Consider the following 20,548-nt stretch of genomic DNA (forward strand, 5'->3'; position numbering starts at 1 on the left):
CTTTGCAAAGAGTGAATTAAATGGTATAGTGGACATGTTCGTTGAACCCATGATTTCAAAACTCATGATAAAAAGTATTGACAACAAAATACAGTTTTTGCCACATTTATTGAATACAATGGTTCACATTTTACGACTGTGCATGGTGCCTTGAATAAGAAACATAGTATTGACAACAAAATACTGTTTTTGCCACCTTCATTGAATACGTCATATTTTATGACGTTGAACGGTGACTTGAACTGGAGAACTTATTCAGCTTCTTTTCCCTGTAACAATAGGAAAATAATGTTAGATATTCAACATGAATCTTTAGTTAAATCTTAGTTAAAGGATAATGAACCTTCAGTTATTGAACATTACCTTTGAGTCGCGACTCTTAGATCTCATCTTGTTGACCTGGGATTCAGCGATGTCGGCGCGCTCCTCAGACTCTTCCAGCTCATGTTGAATCTTCCTACACTTGGTCAGGTGAGAGTTGGCTGCTTCCTCCTGCAATATGATAGAGATATGGTTCAAAGCTGCACTATTTGAAAAGAGCATCTTTCAGGAAATTATAATGTGTTTATGTGGCACTGAAGAACACTGAAGAATGCTCTGCTGTTGGTCATATGAAATTGCATCATAACTGATTCCTATTATTCCTTTTAGTTAAACTATGACGACACACCACTAACTAACGATGTCTATTTGACTTACCGCTTCCTCGGCCTGTCTCTTGTAGCCCTTCACCTTCAGCTGCAGCTTGTCTACCAGATCCTGAAGCCTGGCCAGATTCTTCTTGTCCTCTTCAGTCTGAAGTGAGAGTGAATTTATATTAGCTGCATGTCCATCTATTCATTTAGCCAGTGGCATGATGATGGTTATTTAAGTCATATAGCCTACCTGGTATGACAGCTCCTTCACTCTCCTTTCGTACTTGCGCACACCTTTAACAGCGTCTCCACTGCCTTTCTGTGCACCTTCAACCTCTGCCTCCAGTTCACGCACCTTCACAATGGAAACATACATTATGAAGAGATTTCTTCTTATTTCATTGACATATAAGCCATGTTGACACATTGAGACCTGAAAGCAGATAGTTTTCTGGAGAAAAATATACTATTTCATGTTTAATTTTCTCTATTTGGCCGCCGACCCCCATCTGAAAATATTATTGTTCCAGGGACCCACCCCAGAAGCAAAGATAAGAGTTAAAATCACACCCGTGTGAAGTAAGTGGTGCAACTCCGTGTGTGTGTGTGTGTGTGTGTGTGTGTGTGTGTGTGTGGGGGGGGTTCCAGACCCACAGGAACGCACCAAGGGTGCCGGCCCGATTCTGGCGAGCCACCCCGCATCCGAAACAGTTGAGAAATGACAGAGTTACACTTACAACCATGCTGTTTCCGTGCTCAGACGCACCCACCCACACACATAGTCACTTAAGGAAGTGGTTTCACCACTTAAAAACGTTTGCTGTGAAATACATATATTCAAAGAATTACACACGTTTTTACGATAAAAGAAATCGCCCATGAGCTTGTATATTTGCTATTTTTCAATAGCTAAAGTTAAAAACAATAATGGTTAAAGTGTTTAAAAGCCAAGGTGATGCAGATGCGTTCCAGGTCTTAATGGGTTGAAGTAAACTACACCTTACCCTGCCCTCCAGTTTCTGGAGCTGCTTCTTGCCTCCCTTCATGGCCAGGTTCTCGGCCTCGTCGAGGCGGTGCTGCAGGTCCTTGACGGAGACCTCCAGGTTCTTCTTCATCCTCTCCAGGTGAGAGCTGGTGTCCTGCTCCTTCTTCAGCTCCTCGGCCATCATGGCCGCCTGGAAAGTCATCGTTGTTGTGAGATCAAATATACTTTATTGTCCCGCATGTGAAACAATGTCTTGGTCTCCTGCGTCATTCAACACACGACAATGGCTCTTTAAAATCATGAAAGGTAATAAACAGATACATGTGTGATGTGTCATGAGACCAGAAGGAATCAAACCAGGTAATACAATCACAATATCTTAGTACTCATCATATTTAGTAGTAATTGTTGTTGCTATTAAATATCTTGATTGACTGAATATATTGTTGTACCAGTTCAGTCTGCACTGTAACATTCTGAACCATCTGCCTGAAGCCAGCACCTCATGTTCAGAATGTTCTTTTCCTGAGCACATTATGTTTGATACAAGTGCTGAAAATAGTGATATAGTTAATTCCCCCCCCTATGATTGTCATGGCTGTTTGAACAAGACATGCATGCAATGCCATAAGGATGTCTAATTGTCCTGGTATAATGGACCTCTGGAATGGAACTTACATCAGTGATGGCCTTCTTTGCTTTCTCCTCAGCATTCCTTGCTTCTTGAACACTGTCGTCCACTTCACCTTGAACCTGGACCAGGTCAGTTTCAAGCTTCTTCTTGGTGTTCAAAAGGCTTGTGTTCTAAAAGATAAACATTTGGATTAGCAATACAAGTATGCAAGTATGTTAAATAATGTTGACAGTTTATTTTCCTTCTCCAATTGACTTACCTGGGAGTGCAACAGTCCAGCGCGCTCACTGGCGTCCACCAGTTCCTGTTCAGCCACTTTGCGGCCTCTCTCCGTCTGTTCCAGAGCCACTCTCAGCTCCTCGATCTCAGCGACCATGAGGCCGTTCCTACGCTCCACCATGGCGCCTTGTTCCTTCACATCTTCCTGGCCTCTGAGAGCATCGTCAAGGTGCAGTTGGGCATCCTAAAAAAAAGAGATTGCATATGAGGTGGACAACTGGACATGTTATGAGAAATGTCAGAATGTTGTTCGGATCATAGACCGTGTCAAGCCCATTCTGCTGTGATTTCAAATCCACCATATTTCTATATCCGGTCCATAAATGAATACTATATTGGCTGCAACCGCAGGGAGGGCGGGTCTTCACTCGGTAGAACCATAATTTACTAAACGCATATCATGATGATTTAAAAAATACTTTAAACTAGCGACTAACTAAACAACGTGTTTTTGAAAAGGTTTACTAAGGTAATCAAGTGTAAAGTTCGCCCACAACCTCATTGAGATTTTAATGTCTTGCAAACAGTAGAAGACATCTGCTGGGCCATAAATAGGAACAGCAGTTTCATGAGAAAACGGAAGTGGCTTCATTTCCAGGCAGCTAGCCCCTTGGTTCAGATGTTCAGAGCAGTTCCGTTGATTGAATATGTGTCTAGTAACTAATATGTTATGCACCTTAAGCTGTCCCTGGATGTTCCTCAGCTGCTTCTGGGCCTCAGCAGCCTGGCGGTTGGCGTGGCTCAGCTGAACCTCCATCTCGTTCAGGTCTCCCTCCATCTTCTTCTTGACCCTCAGGGCATCGTTTCTGCTCCTGACCTCAGCGTCCAGGGTGCCCTGCATGGAGTCAGTCACCCTCTGGCTGTTCCTCTTGATCTGTTCCATCTCTTCGTCCTTCTCTGCCAGCTTCCTGTCAACCTCACCCTTGATCTGGTTGAGCTCCAGCTGGACACGAAGAATCTTAGACTCCTCGTGCTCCAGAGTACCCTGAAATTAAATACAGGATCAAAAGGTTGTAGGACCTTTAATGTAACATTGATCATATACTGTTTGAATATAAAACGTATTGAAAGGAATCTAACAATTGCGCTGTTCATCTAGGTCCTAAAAGTGTTACCTCAGCTTCCTCCAGGGCTGTCTGGATCTCTGCCTTCTCTGTCTCCACCTGCTTCTTTCCCTTCTCCAGCTCATGGATGCTCTTTCCAGTCTCACCGATCTGTTCGGTCAGGTCTGAGATCTCCTCTGCAAAATTATCAATGAACTTTCAGCGACTATTTTGTATTTGTGTTTGAATAAAGTTGTAGCCTGATCCATTTTAACCTTAATTTAGTTATTCTTCAACTGTTATTTAAATAATTATGTAGAGGAAACTTACGTTGCAGGTTCTTGTTCTCACGCTTCATGGTCTCCAGTTGGTCCAGGGACTCCTCGTAGGAGTTCTTCATCTTAAACAACTCGGTGCCGAGAGAACGAGCCTCTTTTTGAGCTCCTTCCAACTCCGCATTGCCCTCTTCATGTTTCTGCTTCCATTCTGCCAAGACCTGCACAGCAGCCGTGATGAAATGTGTCATTTACCTCCACTTTCAGGAGGAAACAATTAAAATAATTCACGTCAAAGCAATTCACGTTACTTAGACAACAGTCCTAGTGGCATTAGTCCGACAACACCGCCGCTCCCGAGATGTGCTGCCAGTTACAACTAACCCGTGGCTTACTGTGAGGTTAGGTTAAGGTTTGCGTTTTGGGTAGAAGAGTGACGGACTCATGACTGTAGGACTGTTAGTATGTCAGACTAAACACATGCACCCATGTCAAAGCACCTTATCGAAGTTCCTCTGTTTCTTGTCGAGGTTGGCGGCTAAACCGTTGGCCCTCTCCACGTCAATCATGAGGTCTTCCACTTCACCCTGGAGTCTCTGCTTGGTCTTCTCCAGAGAGGCACACTTGGAATTCACAGCCTCGATTTGCTCCTCAGCCTCCTGAAGACGCTGGGCGAGCTTCTTCCTGTTGATCACAAATCAAAGCACTGTGAGCAATCATTTGTATAGTGAGTGGATTACAATGTTGTATAATTTTGTGTGTGTGTGTGTGTGTGTGTGTGTGTGTGTGTGTGTGTGTGTGTGTGTGTGTATATATATAATTATTTTATTATTATATTTTGTATAATGTTTGTTTATAATGTGACGTAGGCCTATGAGTTTCCTGGGGTCCTTATATCTTTAAATTATGTCACCTCTTTTGCAATCACAGACTCTGCTTAGCGAATGATTGGTTGTTTGTTCTCCTGAAGGTCAGTGACCGAAGCGTTGCCTATACTTAATAACTGTATCCTCTTGTACCGAGCAGATCAACAGTGTGCGGGCGTATTGTTTTCTATTTCATTATTGATGTGCACTTGCCTACGCACCTGTTCCTAAGCCTACTTTAGGAAAAAACACTGATGACTTACTTAGCTTCCTCCAGCTCCTCTGTGCGTTGGACAGCATCAGTCTCATACTTGCTCCTCCACTGACACACCTCAGCGTTGGCCTTGGACATTCCACGCTGCAGCTCAGCCTTGGCCTCTTGCTCCTCTTCAAACTGCTCCCTCAGGAGGTCACAGTCATGGCGAGCTGACTGCACAGCGTGGGCGAGGGCGTTCTTTGCCTGGCAAAAGAAATACGGAAAAATAATGTCAGCTGGATGAAATTACAAAAAGATGGAATTAGGTCTGTTCGCAAAAAAAAAGGCTGTTCCTTATACCTTAACCTCCTCTTCAACGAGTCTCTTCAACTCCTCGATCTGCTGGGTGAAGGCCTGCTTGCCTCTGGTGAGCTGAGAGACGAGAGCTTCTTTCTCCTCAAGTTGACGAGCAAACTCACCTAGTTAGACATTTGAGTATAAGTTTAAAACATGTAAATCATCTTTGATCAATACATACAATTCCTGGGAACGCCGCTGATAGTATCTCTATTTATGGAATTTGCTCAAGGGCCATTGACAAACCATGTAGGCTAGTAGACCTTACAATGATGAACATTTACCATTTTCCGTCAACAGTCTTGCTCTCTGAGCTCCAATATCATTGATCTGGCGAACATTCTCATCACTCTTGGACTTGATTTCACTGAGTTGGTCCTCAAGGGTGCGGCACATCTTCTCAAGATTTCCCTGTTGATTATCATTGGACACATTCAATCACTGAAGTAACCTACAATGTATTCCTTCGTCCGTCCGTCCGTCCGTCCGTCCGTCCGTCCGTCCGTCCCGCCCTGATTGGTTCATTTAACGTATTTTGTCATGAATTACACACAAGCACTCTATTCTACCTTTGCCTTAGCAACAGCTTCCATGTTGCTGGACAGGTCATCGATCTCCATCTTGTATTCGCTCTTCTCCTTCTCCAGTTTCTGCTTGACACGCTGGAGGTTGTCGATCTGCTCGCCCAACTCTGCGACGCTGTCCGCCTGCTTCTTACGGAGAGCAGAGGCCGTGGCCTCGTGCTGCAGGGTGGACTCTTCCAGGTCACGACGCAGCTTCTGGAACTCAGCCTCGCGCTTCTTGTTCATCTCGATCTGAGCGGCAGTGGCTCCTCCAGCCTCCTCCAGCCTCTCACTGATCTCTTCAAGTTCCCTGGAGAGATCAGCTCTCTGCTTCTCAACCTTGGCCCGAGCGGCACGCTCTGCCTCGATCTCCTCCTCCAGTTCTTCAATACGAGCCTTTCAAATGAATGGACATATTACAATTCTAATTTTCACTTACTTATCATCAATGATTTTAAATAAGTATATAATAAAATAAATACCTGGAGTTCTTTGATCTTCTTCTGCAGCTGGGCTCCCATAGATTGCTCATCCTCAATCTTACTCAGAAGCTGGGCTACTTCAAAGTCCTTCCTGTGGTATACATATAGTACAATAAAGTACATCATATGTTAGTAGTAGTTTTTATCCATGGCATTATTATTATTGTTGTTATTATTATTGTGGTCCACATTACTTCTTTATCTTCTCATCAGACTGCTGCTTGTCATTCTCCAGATCCATGATGGCTTCCTGGGCCAGTTTCAGATCACCCTCAAGCTTTCTCTTGGTTCTCTCGAGGTCCATGCGGAGCTTCTTCTCTTGCTCCAGAGAACCTTCCAACTGCACAACAATATAGTTTTCGTATTTTTCAGTAAGAAAATAAACGTACCGTATTCAAGTTTCAAAATATCCAATTGACTTGATGAACTCACGTCATCAACTTGCTGTTCCAGCTTAGTCTTGGCCTTGGTCAGAGTGTTGACTTTGTCTTCCTCTGCCTGCAGGTCATCCAGGGTCTGCTGATGGGCCTCTTGGAGCGCCTTCTTCTCCTTGGTCAGCTTAGCAAGACCTTCATCTTGAGAGGCCATCTCCTCAGTCAGGTTCTTCACCTAAATAAGCAGAACGAATGGATCAATATTGTTCTAGAACTTGATAAGACCGCTAAGCGAGAAGAGTGTATAATCGTGAATGGATCATTATTGTTCAATAACTTATAAGACGGCTACAGCGTATGATCATGAACCTTGTTTTCAGTGGCGTGTTTCTCCTTCTCCACTTTGGCCAACGTAAGCTCCAGGTCGTCGATGTCCTTCTTGAGCTCAGAGCATTCGTCTTCCAGCTTCCTCTTCTTGGCAGTAAGCTCTGCGTTGATCTCCTCCTCGTCCTCCAGTCTCTCGGTCGTCTCTTTGAGCTTCGCCTCCAGCTGGATCTTACTTTTAATGAGACCCTCACATCTCTCCTCAGCATCATTCAGAGCCTCGTCTCCCTGGTTGTCAATGAAAGAGATAAGTGAGGAAACATGTCAGCATTATTTTGTTCTGGGTGAGATTTCGCTCCTATGCCACTTGAATGTGTAACGCCCTACTAACGGCCATTAAGAAATGTGAATCCCTAGACCCTTTTGTATATTTTTGTATATTTCATAGTGTATATTTGATGAATTGAAATGGAGGATAGGTCTTGTTTGTACCCATTCTACAAGCAGTGAATACAAATTTTAATCAAAGATTAATTTTGCAGCTGCTTCCATGGGGGACTCCTTCCTCCACAAGGGACACTAACAGAGCTGAACAAGCTTGTGAAAAAGGCAGGCTCTATCATAGTAAGAGCCTGGACGGTACAGAGGTGAGGACAAGGAAGAAGCTGGAGGCTATCAACATCCAGCAGTGGCATATGCAGCAGATTCACCCTCCCCACAGAAGAACCTGCCAAGGTCTACATCTACATTAGATCAAATATACAAGGTCAGATGATAAACAATATGAAATATTATTAGCAACATTCCCTGTACAAGTGTATCTACTTACTGATGACGCTGCCACTGCAAGGGTATTCTTCTCCTGCGTTATAGCAACCAACTTCTCTTCCAGGTTCTTCTTCGAGGCCAGAGCAGCAGCCAGGTCTGTCGTCATCTTTTCGTAGTTCTCCTTCATCGATGCAAGCTCCTTCTCAGTCTCAGCGCTCTGCAGAAGAGGCTTGATCTTGTAGTAGACCTTCATCCATGGCCAGTGTTTCACAGCGACGAACGAGCGGAGGTTGAACTGGATGGTGTAAACGGCATCTCTGTGGAAAACAGTTTCAGTGGATCATGATTGAGGGTTTCCACGTATTATGACTGTAGGCTCTGACTATAGTTACTATTATTGTGTCATAGTTACTTGCGCAAGCAGAGTGCGCAAGTACTGCGATCGGTTGGGTATGTACATTATGTATGTTGGGGTATGTATGTCAGTGTCCTCCAACAGCCATTCTTGGTGACATAACTAAGGTATGTTTCAAGGTTGGTTTAAGGTCAATAATGGGTCTAAATTATTTAGAATAGAAAAGAGCTCTATGACTCAGAGCAACAGTCGTACCCAGACAGACAGCAGAGAGGTCTAGGACTCGGACATGGCCTACTTGTGTGCAAGGCGCAAGTTGGCATCTCGAGAGTGTTACTATTGTCGTTATTTGCTGTTGGTATTATCTTTGTTGCCCTGTGTCGTGGCTAGGTAAATGCAGATGGCCGCCCATCCAAGAGCCTGGTTCTGCTCGAGGTTTATTCTCCTGTTTTTTCCTTGCAAGGTGCTTACCTTACTGCCGTCATCTTGACAAACTCCTTTCTCATGAGGTAAGCTCGTGCGAGAGCCTGAGTCATTGTGACCAGAGTGAACAGCTTCTCATCTCGCATCTCCTCCAGGGTACCCAGCAGACCAGCTTTGAAGAACACCTGAACACAATGTTACAAAACACTGTCACTAAACAACCATAAAATCTTTAGTCCACTCGGGATAATGTTAAAACAGGTTCACAGTGTGCTCACCTTGGTGTGTCCAAACCTGTACTCATCAACAGGAACGTCAATGGACCCAAGCAGCTTCTCTGAGGCTTTCTTGTTGTCCATAAAGGCGCCATCGGGACACGCGCTGGCATTCAGTACTTTGTACCTGTTTTTATAAAAGTTCATGGTCATTTTGCGTTGGCATATATACTTTTCTAAAAGTTGGTCATTTTGTTGGTGCATTGACTAGGTTTGGAAATAAAAGCTGCTGGGGGAAAAGGAATGAATACCTCTGCTTGAAGTCAGCGTATGGGATTCTGCTGGGGAAGCCCTTTCTACAGATCCTGATGCCCTCCAGCACACCGTTACACCTCAGCTGGTGGATGACCAGGAAGTTCTCCATCAGGCCTGTACAGATGTTGCTTTATTATTAGAAGAACAAAAGTTGCATTAAATGATAGTTTATCATTTTTATTTTCAGTGTTTACCTGGACACTTGGACTCGTTGGGAATCAGGCAACGCACAAAGTGAGGATGAGTGCTCCTCAGGTTGGTCATCAGCATCCCCAAGTTTGCCTATTGAGACATAAAACAGCCAATTGTGTTTATTATTAGTAAAAAGTCATACAAAATTGTACTTTTTCCTCCGCTACTATTATTTGAACTCTTTAGATAGTAGTTTCTTTGCACATTTAAAACATACATTAACCATTTAAGCCCTATTTTAAACTTCAGCCACAACAGAAATTGTTTAATTGTTAATTTTGTTTATTTCTTACATGGATATAATGTTGATAGTAATAATAATGCTTCACTCTTACAGGAATATAATGTTGATAATAATGAATAAAAAATCTTACCCTGAATGCACTAGACACAGTCTGCATGGAACCACCCTTCTTCTTGCCTCCCTTCTTTGTATTATCTGTTTATATTTGTTAGAATCGTGAGTTATCATCATTAGTCATAAGAATCTACATTCCTCCCTAGTGTTCATAGTATTCATATAACAATACCCCCAGGCTCAGATTGGGGGATAGAACACATATTATTATACTCTATTTAGTCCCAATACTTGAATCTGATTGGCTGGGTTCCGTTGTAAAACTACAACCTATCTCAAACCCTCACCCTAAACCTAACCTCCCACGGGGCAGCTAAACATAACCTTAACCCATGTCTAACCAATGACTAGTCTAAACTAAGTATGCACCCCCGATAATCCACACCTTCAATCACTTTATATAATTCCCAGCTGATCCCGCAGCTCTGCAGCTGAACTGGGGAAGGGGAGCACTTGATTGCCTTACACACCCTGGCCGTGCGGGCGTCTAAGCACCGCCCGCGCTCATATGACTGTGAATGTGGTCTCGTAAAGACATCAAGCGCTTCCTATTCCCCCGTCACAGAGACTGGAGTAAATACAAGGAAGTGTGGCTCGCTCTGGTGGGCGTAAAGCGTAGCTACTTTTGTGAGTGTAATAGTTTTATGAGGTTAATATTAGTATGTGTGTAACCATTTTAGAAAAGGTCGACATTTAGACAGGGTCGGAAGACCTTCCGCTACACGTCGGGTCTCACTACACCTCTCAGCCATTATAAAATACCCGGTAACCTGAGACCTCTTGTGGCTTATTGCTTTAATAAAAATTGCCTAGAGGGTGGGCTGGTGGGTGTGTTGGACGTCACAAACATAACAGGCACACCGCTGCTCTGAACCACACCCAACTTGTCACCAACACTGACCAGAGGTCTGCCATCAGAATAGCTGGCCGCTGGGCACCATTGCTAAACCCCTTCTATGTTCCTATTGGCTGAGGTTTAAACAGCCATAGCTCCAGTTCCTTGCATGCTTCCCCAAACTTGGTAGGTGAGCCAATTAGGGACAGGCTGTAATTGCTTAAGCCCCGCCCCTCTGTGTTCCTACTGGCTGGCCTTTAAAGTAAACAAACATAACATGCAAACAGCATCCTGGAACACATTACATTATATTATATCAATAAACATACCTTCAGGCTCAGGTGGGGGATAGAACATAGCCAGCAGTTTAATTGAAGACTTCTGGAACAGCTGAATGACAGAGTCGTTAAGAGGATCTTTGTTCTTGTCCAGCCAGCCTGTGATGCTGTAGTCCACCGTTCCAGCGTAGTGGACCAGGGAGAAGTGAGCCTCGCCCTTGCCTTTGCCAGGCTTGGGCTTCTCAAAGGCCTTGTTCTTTCCCAGATGCGCTAAAATCAGCGCCTCTGCGAAGGATTTGTCTGTAGCCTTCGGGAACATGCACTGCTCTTCAAGGATGGAGAAGATGCCCAAGGGCTGTGTAAAGGAGACAAAAAAATACACATCACCAAAAACAAATCCAAACCCTTGATGCTGAGTGCCAAGCAGGAAGGCACTGGGTCCCATTTTTAGTCTTTGATATGACCCGGCCGGGGATCGAACCCCCAAACTCCCAGTCTCAGGGCAGACACTCAAACCAAAAGGCTACTGAGCTGGTGCAATTAAACCAAAGAACAGAATAATTGTACCTTGCAGCTCAATGCAGACAGCCAAGTCCATGATAATACATACAAATGTAGGCTAATAATAATAATTGTATACCTTCTCAATCAGCTCAATGCAGATAGCCAAGTCCATGCCGAAGTCAACGAGATCCCAGGGAATTCCCTCTTTCATGTACTCTTCTTGTTCCAGAACAAACATGGTGTGGTTGAAAAACTGTTGCAGTTTTTCATTGGTGAAGTTGATGCACAGCTGCTCCAGGGTGTTGAACTGTGAGTGGAAATATCATTATTAGTCCAATCTCCAGTATAATTGTGAAAAGTACACAAAAGTAATTAGGCCTAAATTCTCCCACTTAAAACAAGTCCATGCTTACATCAAAGATCTCAAAACCAGCGATGTCCAGCACACCAATGTAGAAAACCCTCTGCTGCTTGGTGTCCAGCATCTCGTTGATCCTGATGACCATCCAGAAGAACTCCTTCTCATAGAGGGACTTGGCCAAGGCACCGACTGAGTTCATTACCTAAGGAAATAGGAACGTTATTAGAGTACGAGTGTGAATTACGCAATTTACAATTTAGACATTTATCAGATGATCGTAATCCAGAGTGATATACAGTAAATAATAAGGAAAACATGAGGTATAGTACACAATTCATAGAAATTGTAATCGAGGAGCATAGGTAAACCAAGAATCAACTCTAAGTAGTATAATCTCAAAATCTATAATCTGTACATTGAAACTATACACACAATAGGGTGCCAGGTCAAATTAACCTTATATCGTTCTACATAACACGCTATTTAAATTGCAATTTAGCATTTTTATAAACCGGCAAGGTTGTCAAGGCTAGGGCAAGTGCTACGGCAAGTGATATGGGCTAATAGTGTAGTCTGAAGATGATTTAAGACAGTGTGGACCCAACTCAAACAGATATTCTAATGGGATGGATAATATAAATGTGCGTATGAAATCAGAACATGGAAATCATGCAACTCACCTGTGGCACAGTTTGTCCTTTCGTGACAAACTCGTTTCCCACTTTCACCCTGGGGTAACAATATGCCTTAAGCATCTCTGCTGAGTTTATGCCCAACAGGTAGGCAATCTTGTCAGCCTCTGAAATGTTCATGCAATTTGAATTTTCATTTTAGCGAGAGCGACTTACAGTAAGCACGAAATCATCAAATGCATTAACCAAATAATAATAATGGTCTAAACCAGCGGTTCCAAAACATCTTTGGCTATACACCCCCTGGTCTAAACCAGCGGTTCCAAAACATCTTTGGCTATACACCCCCTGTTACCTCCCGACATTGCTGACGCACCCCCCCACATGGAAATATAAATTGCATAAGCATAGCAGTGATTCCGAAACATTAATTTCATGGACCCCCAGTTTCACACGCATTATGCTACGGACCCCTGATTTAATGGCATTTCTATCTCTGGTACCCCAATTTATATTGTAAATACTTATCATTGGAATAACAATATATTTAAAATAAAACCATAGCACCACCATTAGCCTTTTCTTTTTAATTTTTTGTCCCATGATTTTGTAACCCATTTTTCACCCCTGTGTCAATGATCTAATGTGATCCTGGGCTCTACACACCCTCCGCCAACCTAGTCCCCATATATGGGGGACATGGGGAGAGCAACAGACTTGAAATGCTTCCTTAATGCCTAGTGTCCAAGTTTCTCCTTGACACCTGACAGGGGGGAGTTTCCCTGGTTGGACGTAGTTGGACCAGTTCCTTTCCTCTCCATCAGGCGCCCCAGCTTGCCAGGAAGAGGCAGTTTAGAGACCAGGATTACTGCATGTCTTTTGTGAGGGTACCTACCCTAGGTCCAGAAAGGCTCTTTCGCCAACCCAGCCTCGGGTGTGGGCACTGATGACGTGGAGGAGGAATCACGCTACCAGCACCCACAGCGTTCTGAGCGGGAATCAAACCCAGGATTTTCTAGCTGTGAGGCGACAGCAACTGTGCCAACTGTGCCACCATGCCCCCTACCATTAGCCTTTTCATGTCGCGCACCCCCTAGAAGGCGCTCACGCACCACAGTTTGGGAACCACTGGTCTAAACATTATAATTTATAAAATCATAATAATAATAGAAATATATTTAAAACAGAGTCGCGATTTAAAATAGTCGCGAGGAATCCACTGGGAACTGAATTCCGTCTTGTATATACTATATTTATATTCTATATTGTATAACAATGACCAAAAGGTACTACTTCTACTAGTACTACTAATAATAATAATACTAATATAAATAAAGACCAGCTCACCCTCTGTGCCGTCTGGTTCGGCCTGTTCCTCACGCTGCTTCTGTTTGAACTTCATGACTCCGTGGTGCATCACTGCACCGGTGAGCTTGTAGATCAGCTGTTTCTCCTCACCGTTGAAGCCCAGGATGTCGATAGCTTCCTGATGTCAATAAGCAGAGAAGATGTGTTCAAAAGATTGAGATTATTAATCATTAGATTAGCAAACATCCTTTAAAACGGTGTACAACTCAACTGTAAACAAAGCAACATACAGTGGATGCAGGGTATCTATCTGCACGTTTCTAAAGTGGAAATTTAAGGACTTTTAATACCTATAAAATAAATACAAAATAAAACAAATGAGACCATGCATTACTGCATCAAAAGTAATCAACAAATACTATACTATAATACTTGTCAAGCATTGGCAAAATTGACAAATATTACCTAATAGGAAAAGCATGTGAATACATGCAGATCGGCTATTTTCACAATATTGTATCTGAGTCTTACAATTCCAAGTGCTTTAACTCAGTTAAAGTAGATGTTTTTGGGGTCACAGCCTAAAAGCTTTGAGAAGCACTGATTTAGTGAATACATTTTGCAGAGCAACTGACTGCAGTCCACAGTAAGTATTAGAAAGTGTTTTTAAAATAATGTCCACTCACGTCAGTAGCGTCGAGCTCCACCTTGTCGTCAATGCTGGCCACAACGATCACACCCATGCTGATCAGTGGGAAGTCGTAGGGGTTGGAGCTGATCAGGCACATTTCTGAAAAGGGATTTAAAAAAGGGTGAACATGTGCTTTTTCGGGCGGCATAGAGTGGCTGGTAGAGCAGCCGGATCATCCGGATGGGAACTACAAGGTTCCCAGTGAGGAGTATTTTGAGGTGAGTTCTTTGTTTGAGAGGCAGCCAGTGGCGGTCGTGAAGGACTGTTGTGATGTGATCTCTGGAGCGGGTGGTGGTGAGCAGGCAGGTGGCTGAGTTTTGAACAGTTTTGAACTGCATAATCAGTAAAAACCACTTACCAATAATCTCAGGTTTGTGGTTGGTCATCATCTGGAAAAAGATGTGGTAACCCCTCTCTGCAGCAAGCTGATATGTCACTCTGGACTTCTCCAGCAGATCTGTATGGGTTGTACATAACTCATATAACAATGATACTACTACTGACTAATTACTACTACTAATAATAATAATAATAATAATCCTCAAATTAAGGCATATCATTTTTAATCTGTGAACTTCATACTTACATGTCTCAATATCAGCACTGGCCAGTTTGCCCGATGTGCCAAAATGGATTCTGATGAATTTACCCTGTTTGATATAGAGAAGCACAATTAGTTGCATCGCTCTACATTGTGGAATCATTGCAGGTTTTCTCATGAGATGACATTATTTTTACACTTACAAAGCGAGAGGAGTTGTCATTCCTCACAGTCTTGGCATTACCATAGGACTCCAGCAAGGGATTGGCTGCAATAATCTGATCCTCCAGTGACCCCTAGAATGTTGTAGACATCGCCCAGTTTGGTCAGAATTGTTTTAAACTGAATTGCTATATTGCATATAAAAGCTTTTATGTTCAAAACATTTATTTGTTAAAGTTAAGAATATATCATATTCCTCATATTCCTACCTTGATTTTACCGCTATCGGCTGCCGATTTTTCTCCACCGGAACTAGCTGTTGCAAAGTACTGGATGACACGCTTGGTGTTCACAGTCTTTCCAGCACCGGATTCTCCACTGGTTAGAAGACAAATGCAATTAGTGAATGTGTGTACAATGGCATTGTTTTAATGCCTAGAGATGATGCAAACTTACGTGATCAGGACAGACTGGTTCTCTTTATCTGTAAATTGGAAAGCACACTTTTGGTCATGGATATACAGCTCAAAACCACTATAGTTTAATATTTTTGACATAGTCCTGTCTAGTACTGTACGTACCCATCAGCATGAACTGATAGGCGTTGTCAGAGACAGAGTAGATGTGGGGTGGAGCCTCAATACGCTTCTTGCCCCTGTAGGCATTTACAACCTCCTGGTCGTACACTGGGAGCCACTTGTAGGGGTTCACAGTTGCACAGAACAAGCCGGAGTAGGTCTGAAGGCGAGAAGAGAGAGAACATTAACATCATGCAACATAGCACTGAGTACGCCACATACCGTAGGCTACTTGTATCTGGGACAACGGATCACTACAGCTGGGATTATTCACTAACGAGTTGCAAACTTGTGCCAATGAGCAATAAGCGATTTTATTTGATTAAAAACAGTGTTAAAAAGCTCTAAATTGTGATAGTTGCTTGTTCAGTAACCAGAGTCTCCAGGTCACTCCATGTGCAATACTGCAATTATTTTCTCAGCGCGTAAACCACCTTACATAGATCATCCATGCTGCATAACGCTCTTTGAGGTTATACAGGACGGCGGCTTCACTGAGGTGGGTCATCATGGCCATGTCCTCAATCTTGTCATACTTGGGAGGGTTCATAGGGGTGACGTCTGCCTCAGGCACAGTTCTTTCCTAATAAAAATAAATACATACAATAAAATAAAAAACACTCCAGAATGCGTTATGATAAGTAGTACTGTGCCACTGTTTGATTGTAGAATACCAGCTCACCTCCGCCTTTTCAGTAAGCAACTGCACAGTGACTTTGCCACCGTCCTTACTGATAATCTTACACTTGAGGTACAGCTCTCCCTTGTCAGCCACATATGCTGCCGTTTTGGCATCAAAGGGCGCCGACTGAGACTCCATTCTCTCCTTCTCTGGCTTACGGAGATATATGGCGGCCTTGCCGTACTGCTCCATCTCTGCGTCCGTACTCATGGTGGCGGCTTTCTGTCGACGGACAAATAGATGGTGTTGATGTCTTTTTCTGACTTGAGATCGGAGCAGATAATAATTTCTATAGGACTACAGCATGTTGGACTATTATGGCTGTTATAGCTTATTGTAGGTTTAATAGTAATATTATGAACACTCACTTTTCCCTTCTACCAGTAGAAATGGAACCTCGTGTGCAACCCCTAATTGTGAGGGGGGAAAAAACACATTTTTAGGACATCATGAATTAATTATTTATTTATTTTTCTTTTTTTTTTGTGGCTTTTGCTTTTATTTCATATTTTTTATGGAGGGACAGACAGTAGGCTGACAGGAAATAGGGAGAGAGATGGAGGGAAGACATGCAGTAAAGGCCATCGGGATCGGGAGTTGAACCCCCGGCACACTGCCAGACAGGATTACCAGCCAAGCTAAATACAGTTTTTAACTATGAATTAAATTGGATTATAATGAATCCTGATGTTCATTCTTGTCAAACACCACTTTCTATGTCTCTTTAGTTCCACATCTGAAAAGAGGAACATTTCAATATTTTTTGCATTTATTCTGTGTTTTTGTTCTTTGCTTGTTCTTAATTCCACTAAGTTGTAATTCATCATTAATTACAGCCATGTTTTTTCTTTTTACTGTAGCAATGCTAGACTTTTTTTTCTTACACATTGGATGAATTAAGGTTACATTCAGAGGTGGGTAGATTAGCCAAACTGTACTCAAGTTAAAATATATATTGTTACTTTAAAAGAATAATATCTCTAGGCCTAGTAGATGTAAAAGTACTAAATAATTAGAAATCGCTTAATTACGAGTAGGAAATGTAAAAACACATGCAATGTTTGTGGGCGCGTGCGTGCGTGTAATCTTGGATCATGTCTGTAGCTATTTGGCACTATGTACAGAGTCATGTTAAAAATGAATAGTTAACACGTCTAATAGATTCATGAAGCATCAGTAAAACATGTGCGACTATGAACAGCTAACATCACTAAAACATTTATATGACTGAATGATGGACAGACGCAAGGCTCACTCACCGCCAAGTGGAAATCCAGACTCCTCTGCAAAGGGTTCCATGTCAACCATCGCAGCATGCTTATATTGGGTGTTAATTGCAGGCTATGCAGAAAGTAAAAGTAGCAGAGTTGCCTTTCAAGGTCCTTCCATTCCTGGTTAATACTTCTTGTGTGACAGGCTGCTATGCATGGTGGGGTGCTGGGTTTCTTCATTTTGGCAAAGTCATTACATTTACTTTACTGCATGTCTCGTCAGATACATCATTTGGAACGTGTTAATAGTGAGTATAAGTTACTAAACTACTCACATACTGTACTTGAGTCTAATTGGGGACTATGCCCATGAGTCAGAAATTAGTCAGTCCTGTGTTAGGTTAGGGTTTGGGATAGTGTTAGTAATTTGGAGGAAGTTGAATCTCCACTGTATGCTACTGCATAATTCCACTGCATTTCAGGATGAAACATTGAGACTATACACTCAATTTGACAGCTTTATGCTTTGGGGTGTTGATGTTTTTGTAGTCATGCGGTTCAGATGTTTATGAGGCGTGAAGTTGTAAACTAGTGCTGCTACTGCTCCAACGAATAGTCTGGCTCTGGATTTACGGGACTGACATGCCTTCACTCTCTAGGGACACCGAATACTTTACCGGCCTATAATTGTACTCATCATATTTCATTGCAGTATTACATTTCACCATACTGTACATGCATTCATTTCATTCAGTGGTTTTCAACCCTTTCCATATCAAGGTAATCTGAAGGCACACTGGGGAATTATTTTTTCACACTGGTGTGACCATGCAGAGTTTCACTCAAGTAGATAATCTGAAGAAAAATAATGTAGCCTATTACCTTTTTGTTAGTGGTGCACAGAATCACCCATGCATGTATTTACTTTAAAGATAGCAATATATAAATAGCTGTAACAAGTAAAAGTACTGCATTCCAGTACGATACTGGCAACGACATTTAAGTAAACATTATTTTGTTTCCTTTAGTTGTATTCATCTAAATCGGAGGGCAGTAAAACCAAAAGTGCAATATTTGCCTCTGAGATGTAATGACAAATAGAAAGAAGTATGCAATATTGAGAAATGGAAAAAGTACCATACAGTGTGTGTGTGTTTGTGCGTGTGTGTGTGTGTGTGTGTGTGTGTGTGTGTGTGTGTGTGTTTCAGACTGAAATACTCTCTAAGACCAACTGCAGAAGTATTGAGGCCATGATCACCCAGCACCAACTGCGCTGCCTCGGACACGTGATACGAATGCCCCAAGATCGGCTGCCCCGTAGAGTGCTGTATGGCCAGCTCCACCATGGCATGCGCCTGGCAGGAGGGCCAATGAAGCGATATAAGGACCAGCTGAAGACCTCGCTGAGGAAATGCAAGATCAGGCCTGAGGACCTGGAGGCTGCTGCTGCTGACCGTGACTCACGAAGGAAACCCAGAGGCTGGAGGAGGACGGGACTGTCAGAAGACAGCAACAGAGGCAACAGAGACACAGGAGGAACACACCCATGACTGCCATTACCACTACCACCACTACAACCTACCCATGCCCCACCTGCAATAAAACATGTGGTTCCTGGATTGGACTCTTTAGCCACCAGAGAACTCACCGTTAAGGACATAAGTGGACGTCATCATCGGATTAGATGGACAACCATAAGCAAAGCAAGTGTGTGTGTGTGTGTGTGTGTGTGTGTGTGTGTGTGTGTGTGTGTGTGTGTGTGTGTGTGTGCGACCGTGCGTGTGTGCGTGTGTGTTTGTTGTAAAGGACAATCTCTTACCACCCTGTGTTAAACGTTTTGACCACTAGATAGCGATATTTTCCCACTGTTGTAATCTCACTAGACTATCATTTATGATATATTTTCTCTATTATTAAAGGACCACTTCACCACTTTTCAACCTATCTTCATATAATGGGTCCTCATTTTATCATAATCATGATAAAATGGCAAAAAAAATTCTACTCAGTCTGTCTCATATAGGAGGGCTGTGGGCAGTTTAGAAACCGTCTTCCAGTGACATCATCATTAGGCAGATTATCTTTTAAACAAGATTTTTTTTACAAAAATGTTTATATTTTCATTATCGTGCGAACGATGGCTTCCATTTTCGCATTGCAACTTTTCAGGACTAGAAAGCCTGCAGTTTTTATTAGCTTGTATTCCCCATTGATGATGTCCACTGTAAGACGGTTTCTGAACTGCCCACAGCCCTCCTATGAGACACAGACCGAGTATAAAGAAATTGCGCCATTTTTTTCATGATTATTAGTGAGGACGTATTTTATGAAGATAGGTTGAAAAGTGGTGAAGTGGTCCTTTAAGGTTATTTTTGCAGTCGGCTTGTATTGGTGGTGGGGAGGTGGGTGGGGCGGGGGTCGCGAGACATGGCCGAAGCATTTCCGGGAGTTCCCAGCCAAAAACGTTGAGAACCCCTGCTCTAATCAGTCATTCATACTTTTACCTGTAAACTTGAAAGTGAATGTATTGTATTGTATGTATTTGTATGTATTTTGTGTATTTGTATTTGATATATGATGCTGCTATCCTCTGCTTTTTTGTTTTGTTTCATTTAGTTTTTACACGTTATTTCAAAACTATTTAAAAATAATACCAACAATAAGCTACTCCAGACCTAATTCTTATTTGAAAATCTTTTTCATTAATTATATATTTTTATTTTCTTTCTTAAGTTAAAGTATTTAATAATTTAAATTTTGTTTATTTGTGATTTCATGGAGAACAAAATTCCATTCCATAAATAAATGTTTAAGTAGTAGTGGAATTCAGTATTTTAGCCATGACGTGAGCACCCCCTCCTGAGATACTTCCGGGTCCCACTTTTGTGTCCCCATAGAGTTATACTGTTACAGACTAAATCTGAGACGAAAACAACCACGAAAGTCTCCCCACACGGAATATTATCGCCATTTTATTTCATTGTGTCAACTAAATCCTCATTAATTGCAAACTAGATTCAACATACTCAAGCCTGCACACATTCTAAATATGCCCTCGAAATATTGTACCGAGCAAATAGACTGTTACCACCTTCAATAATAATGATAATAATAGTCTTTATTGTC

At 42.5% G+C, this 20,548-nt stretch overlaps 1 protein-coding gene across 1 annotated transcript; it reads right to left on the reverse strand.

Moving 5' to 3' along the window:
* Positions 1-211: 211 nt before the first annotated feature.
* Positions 212-16,707, reverse strand: LOC308319696 (myosin heavy chain, fast skeletal muscle-like). The gene is made up of 40 exons (XM_080769840.1): positions 16,580-16,707; positions 16,212-16,433; positions 15,969-16,112; positions 15,533-15,689; positions 15,408-15,435; positions 15,221-15,329; positions 14,993-15,085; positions 14,835-14,898; positions 14,607-14,705; positions 14,244-14,347; positions 13,597-13,735; positions 12,298-12,416; positions 11,670-11,819; positions 11,393-11,563; positions 10,804-11,107; positions 9,656-9,720; positions 9,284-9,371; positions 9,086-9,203; positions 8,838-8,961; positions 8,608-8,744; positions 7,843-8,098; positions 7,059-7,301; positions 6,748-6,924; positions 6,510-6,655; positions 6,316-6,406; positions 5,840-6,229; positions 5,555-5,681; positions 5,274-5,392; positions 4,981-5,177; positions 4,352-4,535; positions 3,907-4,072; positions 3,649-3,773; positions 3,210-3,518; positions 2,514-2,717; positions 2,299-2,424; positions 1,640-1,810; positions 886-990; positions 700-795; positions 364-492; positions 212-269 (listed from the first exon to the last, which is right to left on the reverse strand). Exons 2-40 carry the CDS (start codon positions 16,419-16,421, stop codon positions 252-254), a joined length of 5,802 nt encoding a protein of 1,933 aa, XP_080625966.1. The 5' UTR covers positions 16,422-16,433; positions 16,580-16,707; the 3' UTR covers positions 212-251.
* Between the last annotated feature and the right edge of the window lie 3,841 nt (positions 16,708-20,548).

Source organism: Protomyctophum bolini (assembly GCF_963924005.1).
Source record: "Protomyctophum bolini genome assembly, chromosome: 8".
Taxonomy (NCBI): Eukaryota; Metazoa; Chordata; class Actinopteri; order Myctophiformes; family Myctophidae; genus Protomyctophum; species Protomyctophum bolini.